General features: G+C 51.6%; 5 protein-coding genes across 5 annotated transcripts; 4 read left to right on the forward strand and 1 right to left on the reverse strand.

Moving 5' to 3' along the window:
- Positions 1-1388: 1388 nt before the first annotated feature.
- A1O3_10126 (uncharacterized protein) lies at positions 1389-1928 on the forward strand (the record flags this gene model as incomplete). The annotated part of the gene is made up of 1 exon (XM_007740217.1): positions 1389-1928. The coding sequence occupies one exon, from the start codon at positions 1389-1391 to the stop codon at positions 1926-1928; it is 540 nt and encodes a 179-aa protein (XP_007738407.1).
- Positions 1929-2972: 1044 nt separating this feature from the next.
- On the forward strand, positions 2973-3635 carry A1O3_10127 (uncharacterized protein; the record flags this gene model as incomplete). The annotated part of the gene is made up of 1 exon (XM_007740218.1): positions 2973-3635. The coding sequence occupies one exon, from the start codon at positions 2973-2975 to the stop codon at positions 3633-3635; it is 663 nt and encodes a 220-aa protein (XP_007738408.1).
- A 1915-nt stretch (positions 3636-5550) lies between these two features.
- A1O3_10128 (uncharacterized protein) lies at positions 5551-6915 on the forward strand (the record flags this gene model as incomplete). The annotated part of the gene is made up of 1 exon (XM_007740219.1): positions 5551-6915. One exon carries the CDS (start codon positions 5551-5553, stop codon positions 6913-6915), a length of 1365 nt encoding a protein of 454 aa, XP_007738409.1.
- A 26-nt stretch (positions 6916-6941) lies between these two features.
- A1O3_10129 (uncharacterized protein) lies at positions 6942-7628 on the reverse strand (the record flags this gene model as incomplete). Its single annotated transcript, XM_007740220.1, has 1 exon — positions 6942-7628. The coding sequence occupies one exon, from the start codon at positions 7626-7628 to the stop codon at positions 6942-6944; it is 687 nt and encodes a 228-aa protein (XP_007738410.1).
- Positions 7629-8444: 816 nt separating this feature from the next.
- A1O3_10130 (dynamin GTPase) lies at positions 8445-10890 on the forward strand (the record flags this gene model as incomplete). Its single annotated transcript, XM_007740221.1, has 2 exons — positions 8445-10523; positions 10576-10890. 2 exons carry the CDS (start codon positions 8445-8447, stop codon positions 10888-10890), a joined length of 2394 nt encoding a protein of 797 aa, XP_007738411.1.
- Positions 10891-12054: the final 1164 nt, after the last annotated feature.

Consider the following 12054-nt stretch of genomic DNA (forward strand, 5'->3'; position numbering starts at 1 on the left):
AATCCGATAGGGGCGAACAATGGACCCAAATTCCGGTGGAGACAAATCTGGCCGTGGCCCCCCACAGGCTTTTCAACTCTCGATTCTCTTTCGAGCCTGACCACCTACTTTCCTGTCTCTCAGCTGCGATGCTAGCCCCTAGTATGAGGCCGCAGCAAATCTGTTCTCGTCGACTTTATTGCGTCGCTACCATCGCCTAAAGAGAGGAAAGCCGAGCTCGTCGGGGGAGCGGGTCTGGCGGCACGAATGGTTGGGAAGCCAAAGTCTTGCGCCATCTGTCAGGCGCGAAAAGTCAAGGTCGGCAAGAAAGAAGCAACCCCCTTCCCCCCGAAGAGAGTCGGCAAGTCCTCCTCCTGGCGGATCCCTGACGGGCAGACAGTGTGACAGGGCAGACCCGGCTTGTTCGCAGTGCGTGCGATACCGTTGGACCTGCCCGGGCTATCCTTTCAAGGAGGCGAAATCCACAGATACGGGCAGCGCGTCCGACAGTCGAGGTGTGTGAAACCCAACCCGATCACGTCTTCGTTGCATGACCTTACGATCGATTCCAAAAAGACAGTTCGACAGGCAACGGTGAAAGCGACCGACCTTCCCCGGGAGGTATACCAGTCACGCCAGTCACGCCGGAACAGTCTGATGCGACGTCTGGGCCCAAATTGGCACACGAGATTAATCAGCATGGCATCGTTGACTGCGGTTCATCGAGCCCGAAGCTTGATCTTTTTCTGGCTCCAAGTTTCCTTGCGTCCCCGGTCGCCTTGGAACTGATCAATCACTTGACCTCTGTGAAGCCACATGGAAAATCCTTGAGTCAACTGGGATGCTTCATCCAACTTGTACCTGCACGGTTGGGAACGTACGACGCTCTCGACGACGCCGTCAGGTGTCTGTGCAATTCTTACACCGCCTTCCTGTCGTCGGGTCGATCTGTCAGCCCGGTTCATTACGGGCGGGCTCTGAAGAGTCTGCGCAAGTCCCTCGACGACTCCACGGTGGCTCTGTCTTCGGAGGTCCTGTGCGCCGTGGTGTGTCTTTCTTGGTTCGAGGCAAGTCACCTGCATGCGACCTTCATTGTCGGTGGAAGGTCCTTAACAATGTAACAGGTCCTGACGAACAAACTCGACGCTTCTTGGCTCAAGCATACCGCGGGATGTGCCAGGCTGATCCAGCTTCGTGGACCTCAGCGCCATGACAAAGATTTTGGAAGAGCACTGCTCCACGCTGAGCATGGGCTGATAGTAGGTTCATGGGAATGCGGAAGCTTCTGTAGTCCTCGAAAGGCTGACCTGACTCCACAGTCCTGTTCAGCGTTGATTCAACATCGGCCGTGCTTCTTAGATGATCCCAGCTGGACCGCCGTGCTAGACGCCCCTCTACCGGGCCCGCACATGGACCCCGAAACGGACCAGCTTATCATCCACTTTAAACACATGGCAAGGATGAGTACCATTCGAAGCGACATGGAAAGTATCTCCGCAGGTGCGAAGCTTGCATCCTCAAAGGCGCCTGACATACACCGCCAACTCTTACAGCTCCGTGACGAGTTCAAGAGACACCTCCTCGTCGCCTTCAACCCTGAGACAGGGAACAGAGAACTGCGAGAAGGACCCGACCCCGAGGACAACATGTTAATTGTCTTCTGTAAAGACGCATTGGGACTCATCTTGGTGAATCTGGCTTTGCTCGACTTGTACAGTCTTGCCCTTCAAGATTCTTACCATGTGCGGCTATCTGAAGACTATCTGAACTTGGAGATCCAAGGACTGATGGAACTGGCAAATAGCAGACTCCGAAGGGCCATCAGGGCGTCGCCCTTTTCCTGTCGGCGCTTGATCTCGACATACCGTGCGATTTACCTGGATGTACGACAGGGAGGAGACCATCATGGAGTCTGGGACCAGATTTACGCGATGCTTTCCTCTTACTAAATGCCTAATAACGTGTCTTGGTCGACGAAACAACCGAGTACGGAAAGTCTCCTCTATTATTAAGGGGGCCCGATGTCTATCCCTCTACTTAGCTATCCCTTAGGGACGCCTAACTATAGGCTAGATAGTGTCACGGGGTGACGCTAGGCAGACTCAACAGGTAGTGTATTAACTATAGAGCTATACACGAACGGTCTATAAACTACTGGCATAGTCGGTAGGAAGACGAGGTCATCGCTTAAAGAGCTATATGGTGTTGTAAACTCGTAGACAGGGTATAAGTGTTAGGAGACCTGGGTTTGGGACCGGTCGAGTATAGAGATCGTAGGTGTTTCGTAAGCCTAAGTATAGATAGTAGCTAGATATGCTATATAATAGAGATTACTCGCACTACTAAGGAGAAGAAGAAGTTTCTATCTCCTCGTATAATAGTTGTAGAGAATAAGTATAGCTCTCGCTAGCGCTCTTAGTATAATAACTATAAAAGCCCAAGGAAAGGGCTTACTATGTTGTAACACGTACAGTAGAATCGACGAAAGTAGAAGGCGGTAAGCTAGACTTAGGGTAAAGCGTCCCTACTGACAGCCAGCCTAGTAGTGTGAATCGAGCGACGCGAGCGACGCTGCTTTTGAGTATGCTAATTTGGCGGCAGGGCTAATCAAGGCCGTCTGACGGGGCGAACAGGACCTGCGTCGCATCGTATCATCGGGGCCAAAGACGCTAGGGCTTAGGGGCCCGCGACAGGTGAGATACGGGTGACCGCTCACCCGAGTCACACGAGCTGGGGTGAGTATAGGGCGGCATCACTCTCCCCCTTTAGGGGGTGAGCTCCGGGGACTTTTTACATAGATTGGCAATATCTGTCACCTATGTCGCCCGGCGGCGTAGGTGTGCTTGTGGCCACGTTCACGAAACGTTGAACTCTCCTCACCCTCACCCTCACCTCCTCAACTTCAATACTCTATCAGGCTGTTGTGTCAAATCTAACTTGAGGATCTGTGGGATATTGAAGTCAAGGTATTTTCCTCCTTGTCTCAAGCAACCATGGCTTCCACCGACGACGCTCTCGAGACCTACACTCACCTTCCTCTTCACATCGACCCTCAAACGAAACAAGTCTCCATCCTCTCTTCAGATAAAGCCTTGCAAGATGCCGTTGCGAAAATCAACCACTTGCACAGTGCTTTAAAGTCTCTCGAAACCCCCAACAATGTCCCGCCCCCCCCTTTGCCAGTCAATCCAAAGAGATCGGGAAACATTCAAAAACTGAGAGAATCGGCTACGGCCTCAGTCCGGAAGGGTCAATATGCGGATGCGATCCGCCTTCTTGGAGTTGCCATAGATATGGCTGCGGCACGACCTGGCTGGGAACCTATGGGCCTCGCGAGAGAAGAACTCGCTTTGATGTACCAGTCCCGAGCAGCGGCCAATACTGGAGTCCAGAATTGGGTAGAAGGTCTTAAAGATGCAGAATGCAGTCTGGAGTGCAAAAGAGGTCCCAGCAATGGCCCTAATGGAGAAAAGGGCCCTGGGAATGCCAGAGCATACCTCGTGGGAGGAAAATGCTTGATGGAGATGGGTCGATGGGCCGACGCCGTCCAGTGGCTCGAGGGAGCGATCGAGACTGAGGGAAAGGATGGCGACGATGGCCGAGAGCTGGTTCGTCAGTTGACGGAGGCGAGAAATCATGTCGAAGGCAAAGCTTGAAGACTTTAATCACGCGGGGCTCGTTTCTCGCTATACCAGTCAACCAATGCATCGAAAAGCCACAGCCATCGCAACCTATCTTTCGTACCTGCAGTAAGGTGGGCCGAAACAGAGAACATCGCCATCTCCAGGCCCAACGACAGTTCCGGTGGACGGCACCACGCATAGATATCTGTTCGGTACGCGTTCTGGAGAGGGCTTGGTTTGTCCACCTTTACGACGCACACTCTACTGAACTCACCTACTACAGACTTTGGTCACTCTACCTCCATCTAGCGTTGCGTTGCCTACAGCCTCCGGATGGGCTTGTGCCAGCTCGTGCAAATCAGGTATTATTCGGCTATCAGGCCAATCAGCTTCCTGCAAGAACTCATGGAAGACTCGAAGCACGATGAAGTACAGAGAAACGGACTATTTCGACAGCCACCGGCTATCAAGCTCAAGCATCCATTGCGATGGCAAAGATATTCTCGATTTGGAATAATGTCGCATCTTCGATAGAGAGTATGTTCAACGCTCCAAAAATCCGAACCGCCAATCCTCAATGATACGTGAATGCGTTCGGCGATCTCGTTACAGATAGATTTTGAGAATCAAAAAGTCAATACAGCAATCACGAAACAAAACAGACGGGTCTGCGGAAGCTTGTCATTGATACCGAAGACAGCATTGGCAGCGAAACTGTCAATGGCGCATGGCGATTTGTTGCCGAGAGACTAAGGGTCAGTCCCACAAGAGAACAGTATAAATATCGTTTTGCTCAGACTCCACGGGCTGGCATCGAGGTGCTCAAAGAGCCATGGGGTTGTGCTTCGACAGGTTGGGGCCCCAGAATGTGTTAGAAGGGGATTCCCCTCTCTCAATGGGCAAATCATTTCTCTGCGTGACTCCCTCTGGCCTTGGAGAACGTCCCGTGTGGTGAAGACACAGGAGCTACTACATAGAGCGCAGTGCCCCAGGACAACATAAGAGGACAACAGTTGGAGTGTTTCCCATTTCTGTGCGAGAAGATAGACTGACTCCGTGCCTGCTGATAAGCATGATGATTATGTACATTGAATATTGTCGGATGACCCGCTTCTTATGCTCTCGTGCATCCCTAACACCCAAGTTCAACGCTGCATTGGGTTTCTGAGAGGTGGCACTGGCAGTACCGAACACTTGGCATCTAGAGATACAATACATGGTCAATCTGCCTTGGGATGGTGAGCGGACGGAGCATGGTGAGTGAGTGAGTGAGTGAGTGAGTGAGTGGCCTTAGCTCCAGACATCTGCAATAGTATGAGCGAACACTACCTGTGAGTGCTGTAGAGGTAGGTATCTAGGTAGGTAGCCATCAAGTACGTAGTAATACTTACATGTTCGTTGTCATCCATACCTAAGGTCGCTACATGCACCTAATTAGGTGACATGTACAGTAAGTAGGTGAGATGCAGGTTGAGATACTGATATGTACCTCCGTAGTCGGACTTGAGCGAAAATCGAAAACATCAAACACAAACACAAACACAAACATCCGAAATTTGCTTGGTCTTTGACGTCGAGGACCGCCACGCCAACACCAACACCATTACCAACCACCCGAGAAATTCTGGCACCGTCCAACTGCGGAAACAACAAAGGCCCAGAAATATATGGCGTGCAGATAGAGCAAGGCAAGGCGGAGTGGCACGAGCACGAGCACGAGCGCTGCATGATGTGTGAAGGGATGGGGAGTTAGATGTCACGCACCGCGCACCGCACACCGCACACCGCACACCCGTACATATATGTGATTTGGTGTCTTCACGACAATCAACAATCTCGCTGGTGCTGTTTCTTGTTTACGAAGTGTGAAAGTGATTGAGCAAAAAAAACCCCCACACAACGCAAAGCAACAAGTCAAAGGCGAAGCAGGACGAGGTGCTTATCCAGTATGGATCACGGCATAGACGATAAAGAAGCTCTGCTGCTTGATAGGGTTTCTGCCGCGTTCGAGCCGTATCTGCTGCCGCCTCAAGAAGTGAGCTCTGTGCGGCGGTCACTTCGCTCCTATATCGCCGCTCGGGTCGACACGGCGCAGAATCCCCGGCAGGGTCTCGAGGGACTGAGAGCGGAATATGTCAAGGCTGTGCAAGCCAACCGTGCTGCAAAAAGCCGGTATGCTGCGATTCTGGCTAGACACCATGAGCACGCGGCTACTTCAGACCCAGCAGATTCAGCAACTGCTGGGCACAGTTCCAGATCGCTTCTCGGTCAACATGTTGAACTCTTACGATTGGAAAGACAACACACGACACTGATTACGCTGGAGGATGAATTGGATGCTCTCAGGCGTTCTAGTCGGTTCACGACGTCGGACACCCTGTCGAGGGCCGGCACAACTCCGTCTGCGCTGCCGGATACGGAGCGTGAGCTGGCACAACTGGTTGACTTGCTGACCCGTTCGGTCAAGGCTCTTGAGAGGGCCTTGGTTGAAGCTCATCATTATGCCATCCACGAAAGGTCTTTGCTGGAGGATGCAAAGGCACAGAGTCAGTATCGAACTAGTGCGACTCTTCCGCAGCGTCTTCATGCCCTATCTGCGGCGCGGAGAGAGCTTACTGCCTGGCTGGAGGAGAGTTTGGAGAGATGCCAAGGGAACACCGACGAAGCAGGTCAGGATGAGCATTTGAAGAGCAAGCTGAGCTCGTCAGACTTAGAACAGAACATTGACCATCAATACGAGCAATATCTCGAGACACGTCAGCGACTGCTTATGATTGTGAGCTCTCTGAAGGCGCCTCTTCCAGAACAAGCCCCCGAAACCCCTGGTGGCAGAGTAGAACGGATGGTGCAAAACTTCACAAAGACCGAATGGCCAGAGGAAGCTGAGGTCCCGAATGTGCTTGAACAGGCTCTTCTCCCGACAGTGCAGCAGGAGCGAGCTTCACGGGCTCATCTTACCTTTGCGAAGGAACAACAGGAGGATGAACTGTTGGCAACAGTTAATATGCTCGACAGACTCAGTGACGAGAGCCAGATTTTGCAGGCTTTCCCACTCCTTGCTCGATCGGGCCGCTTTGAACACGCTGCATCGACCTTTGGGAAGAAGCGTGCTACGGTGGACGAACCGGAAGATGAGGTGTCTAGACGAATGAAGCCCTGGCTGTTTGCTGCAGAAGCAGCTGAGGTGGCTACCTCGAGCACGATTGAAGAACTTCTGAAACAAGGAAATCGATCGATGGATAATGTTGGTCAAAGCCTGTCCGAGTTGCGATTCCTTCATGAAGCAGATGGTAATGAGCATTTCAAGCAATAACTGCCTCGTGGCTTGGGTTAGGCTTGTTACTGCTTCTTATTCTGAGCAAAGAAGAAATTGGCTCCCACCACGGTCAAGTTGTTCTCCCCAGCCCAATCTCGCACACCATGTCGGACTTTCCCATACCCCCAATGTTTCCTATCCGATGGTGCCTCCAGATTCGAAGCGTCTCCTTCCAACAACACGAATACGTATCGGTGTGATCCTGTTTTGGGTGGCGGACTCGGGGGAAGGTATTCTTCCAATTCTCCTGGCTGGGCCTTAGACAGATGGAGCGCAGGTTCAGGAGTTGTCAGGTTGGTCACGATCCAATGGCACATCTCGGACCATATTGGTTTGTCCCTAGACTTTGCATCTGGATCGGTGAGAGCGAGGGTGAAAGTCAAGTTCTTGGCACTAATGGATGGACTTGTAAGAGAGTGGAACGTGAACACCGGGCGCTTGGAAACGGCCTTGACGGCGATGTCGTTGCCTAGAAGCACCGTCTCGTGAGACTTGGGGTAACTGATGTCGAGGGAATAGGTCGGTTCAAAGTCGTCGAGAACGTCGCCGATGACGTCGTTGGCAATCAGGGCATCTCTGATGGTGGAGGAGAGAGAATAGCCGGTGCCGAGGAGCGCTTGCTGGCCTGAGTAGGCTGCAATAGCTGCTGTTGCTGTTAAGCTGGTCCAGAGGAAGCCAGTAATAGCAGCGATGCTCGTGATTGAAGGCATGAGGAGCAATAGTTAGCAGCTTGTATTAGTTGGTGCGAAGGCTATTCAAGAGCATTGTGAGGATGGAGGAAGATGCTGGTAGATGGGCTCCAGGCCTGTTGGCCTCTGTTCATGTCGTAATACGTAAGACGACCCCGCCTCCAACAATGAGGCTGGAAGCGAAGGTGGCTGCCAGGTACGGAGAACCTCAAGACTTAGGGACCTACCTTAGGGCACCTATAGCTGGCTAATAGCCTACCTAGTAGGTACCTGCCGACAACATTGGTCGTGGTGGTTGAGTGGTTGACCGGCCGGATTCTTGGTTCTTTGCACGGGTGGACGGGTGGACGGCAGAGCAACTAGAACGACGTCAGACATTCAGCTAGGAACCACCAAGGTACTCAGCTGGCCTCGTGCCCTCTGCATTTGTGCAATCCAATCACCATGCCGATGAAAATGCACGTCTGACGGGCCCGGGAACACGCCTGTTTTGCCCCCATCACAGCTGTCACACAAATCCATTTTGTGCCTGCGTCCCAACAGCCACTCACCGGCACCGACCGAGTTTCGCGTTTCTCTCTACTCCGTCCACCCCCAGACACTCCTCCCAAGTAAACATGTGCCTGCAGGTGGCCATCTGATCAAACAGCTCGCCCGCTGCACCATTTTCCTTTCTATACTGTATCATCTACTCTTCCGACGGGTCATCTCGTCTTGTCTCATTCTCCGCGGCATCTATCAACACCGCTCGCAACTCTTCTTCCCGGCCTTAGTGCCAGCTTTGCTCCTTCTAACTGACACCCCCCATCAGAGGGAGCACGCTCGCCGACGCCAACGATGACCACCCTCGGCGATGACCTCCTCCGCACGGTCAACAAGCTCCAGGACCTCGTCTTCAACACCATCGGAAATGACTCTCTCGATCTTCCTCAGATAGTCGTTGTCGGTTCGCAGTCCTCAGGCAAATCCTCGGTCCTTGAAAATATTGTCGGCAGAGACTTTCTCCCTCGAGGCAGTGGCATCGTCACCCGTCGACCGCTGATATTGCAGCTGATCAATATCCCGCCTGACGATGAAGATGGCGCAAACGATGAAGATGAGGTCCGCATCCCACACACTGCGGCCAGCGTGGCCGAACACGGAGAGTGGGCAGAGTTTCACCACATCCCCGGTCGCAAGTTCAGGGACTTCAACCAAGTACGAGCCGAGATCGAAAATGAGACTGCGAGAATAGCTGGCAACAACAAGGGCATCAACCGACAACCCATCAACCTCAAGATCTTCTCTCCGCACGTTCTGAACCTGACGTTGGTCGATTTACCCGGTTTGACCAAGGTTCCCATCGGCGATCAGCCGTCAGATATCGAGAAACAAACCAGGACCCTCATATCCGAGTACATCGCGAAGCCGAACAGTATCGTCCTCGCCGTGTCCCCGGCAAATGTCGACATCGTCAACTCGGAAGCTCTGAAACTCGCGCGTCATGTGGATCCTTTGGGAAGAAGGACAATCGGCGTCCTGACAAAACTGGATTTGATGGACCACGGTACAAATGCTCTCGACATCTTGTCCGGTCGCGTCTATCCCTTGAAACTGGGATTTATTGGCGTGGTCAACCGATCGCAACAGGATATTCAGACCAACAAACCCATGGCGGAAGCTTTGAAAGCGGAGGCCGAGTTCTTTCGGCATCATCCTGCATACCGAAATATGGCCACGAGATGTGGAACACAGTACCTTGCAAAGACTTTGAATACGACGCTGATGGCGCATATCCGAGATAGACTGCCTGATATCAAGGCAAGATTGAACACACTAATGGGCCAGACACAACAAGAGCTGGCAAGCTATGGCAGCAAACAGTTCAGTGGCAAAGAGCATCGTGGTTCGTTAATTCTACAGCTGATGACTCGCTTTGCGAACTCGTTCATCTCCTCCATCGACGGTACATCCACCGAAATCTCGACCAAAGAGCTCTGTGGTGGTGCTCGGATATATTACATCTTCAATTCTGTCTTTGGCAACTCTCTAGAGACCATTGATCCAACCCACAATCTGTCAGTTCTCGACATTCGGACTGCGATTCGAAATTCAACTGGACCCCGCCCGAGTCTTTTCGTCCCCGAACTGGCATTCGATCTACTGGTTAAACCTCAAATCAAGCTGCTAGAAATTCCCAGTCAGCGATGTGTTGAGCTGGTGTATGAGGAACTGATCAAGATCTGCCACACCTGCGGGTCGCAGGAATTATCAAGATTTCCTAGATTACAGGGCAAACTTATCGAAGTTGTGTCGGACCTTCTGAGGGAACGGTTGGGACCTAGTTCGCATTATGTCGAGTCCTTGATCTCGATTCAACGCGCGTACATCAACACGAACCACCCGAACTTCCTTGGAGCCGCCGCCGCCATGTCTTCTGTCATTGCCAGCAAGAACGAAAAGGACAAGAGAGCAGCGCAAGCAGAAGAGAAGCGGAAACGAGAGAAGCAGCGGCTGAAGCAAATAGGACTTAACGGTACAGCCACTCCAGATGAGGAAGATGCCGAACAGGAAGACAAAGCCACGGCACTCCCTGTACGAAAACATCCTGCCGCCACTCGCAGTATGTCTCCCGCCGTATCTCGGGAAAACGGGTTTGGCAGTGTCTCTGGCGCAACGGGGACAGGCGGCAATACACGAGACTCGTTCCTGAACTATTTCTTCGGTAAGGATGGAGGATTGCCATCCGGCCCACCATCCGGCCCACCAGCGGCTTCCGCTCCGCATCGACATCCAACTCAGAACATTGATGCAAGCTTTTCACAAAGCATGCGCCGTATGGAGAGAGGTAGCTTCACTGATCGAACGCCGGCCTTCCCACCCCCCATGAATGATGATTACGCGCCGTCAGAATACGGCGACTCAAATTCACTTTTCGTAAGAGTTCCCTTTTCTTTCTACTATCGACTATTTCTAACTTGAACTCTAGCCGGAGCAGTCTGCAGAGCCAGTCTTGACTGACCGTGAAGCACTGGAAACCGAACTCATCCGCCGGCTGATCAGTTCCTATTTCAACATTGTGCGTGAGACCATTGCAGACCAAGTTCCCAAAGCCATCATGCATCTTCTGGTCAACCATAGCAGGGACGAGGTCCAGAACCGCCTAGTTTCGGAGCTGTATAAGGAGGAGTTGTTCGACGAGCTGCTCTACGAGGACGATGGAATCAAGAAAGAGAGAGAAAAGTGCGAGAGGTTGCTCGCCACGTACAAAGAGGCAGCTAGAATTGTGGGAGAGGTCTTGTAAATCTGGATTGGAGAGTGTGCCTGAACGGGAAATGCAAGGAAGTGTGTTGTCCCGGTTTGAATTACTTGGGGTTGGAAGAGCAGTGCAGTGGTTTCCTGTCAATAAGTCAATCCTCGAGCACAGAGGGCTTAGGAGAGGGCTTAGGAGAGGGCTTAGGAAAGGCCTTGTGTACACTGTACTACCATTTGTCTAGAAGCCCGCCCTTCTCACTTCCCCAATTCTCGATCCTCTTGTCTGTCCAGGATCTCGCCATGCAGAGATTAGAGATGAGGAGCTACTCGACTCAACTGCTGTCTTCGGCCCACGGGTCTCGCGTACGTGTTGACAATGTATACAATGGGACAGTATACAACCTTACCTTTGAACTTACCGTTGACCTTACCTTTGACCTTACCTTTGACCTTGACCTGACATGGTCACGGTATGGTCATGGGTTGGTCCTGGTCCTGGTCATGGTCATATTATGGTCAAGTTGGTCTTATATGCTCTTCTCTTATCTTGTCTTGTCTGTCCTATTATACTGAGCAGAACAGATTGTTTAACTCCACGGCGATGTTATGTTATACTATATTATATTATACTATACTTTGTACATAGGTAGTCTGTTAGAGTCGGGCAATGTTATATCATACTATACTATACTATACTTTGCACACAGTCTGTTGTACATAGTCTGTTGGAGTCATGCAGGCAGGCAGGCAGGCCGAGTCTAGAGTCTTTGCAAAGTCCAGAGTCCAAGTCAGTCACGTCTTTTCTGGTTCTAGTTCTGGTCCTTGTCCTGGTATGATCTAGTTGAGTCTAGTCAGCCAAGTCAAGATACTGTATGTATCCGTATACAGATAGGACTAGGACTAGGACTAGGATTAATTACGGAGTATATATCCCTAGGGATACGAGAGTACCGTTCATTTATTCTCATTCAGTCATTCTTTCATTCATTCATTTCAACGTCGTCATTATGAATCACATCATAAAACGGTAGTCTCGTCACCGTCAGGTCAGGTCAGGTCAGGCCAGGACCATGTGTTGTAGGCAAGGAATATCTCCATTTCCTGAACCATCCTGTCTGTCGCCCATGGCTAACTTGTCAGATCTGTTGAATCGTCGGTCCATATCCCACATGCCATATGCCATATCCCATATGCCATATCCCATATCCCATAT

The sequence above is a fragment of the Capronia epimyces genome (assembly GCF_000585565.1).
Source record: "Capronia epimyces CBS 606.96 chromosome Unknown aczIQ-supercont1.11, whole genome shotgun sequence".
Classification (NCBI taxonomy): Eukaryota; Fungi; Ascomycota; class Eurotiomycetes; order Chaetothyriales; family Herpotrichiellaceae; genus Capronia; species Capronia epimyces.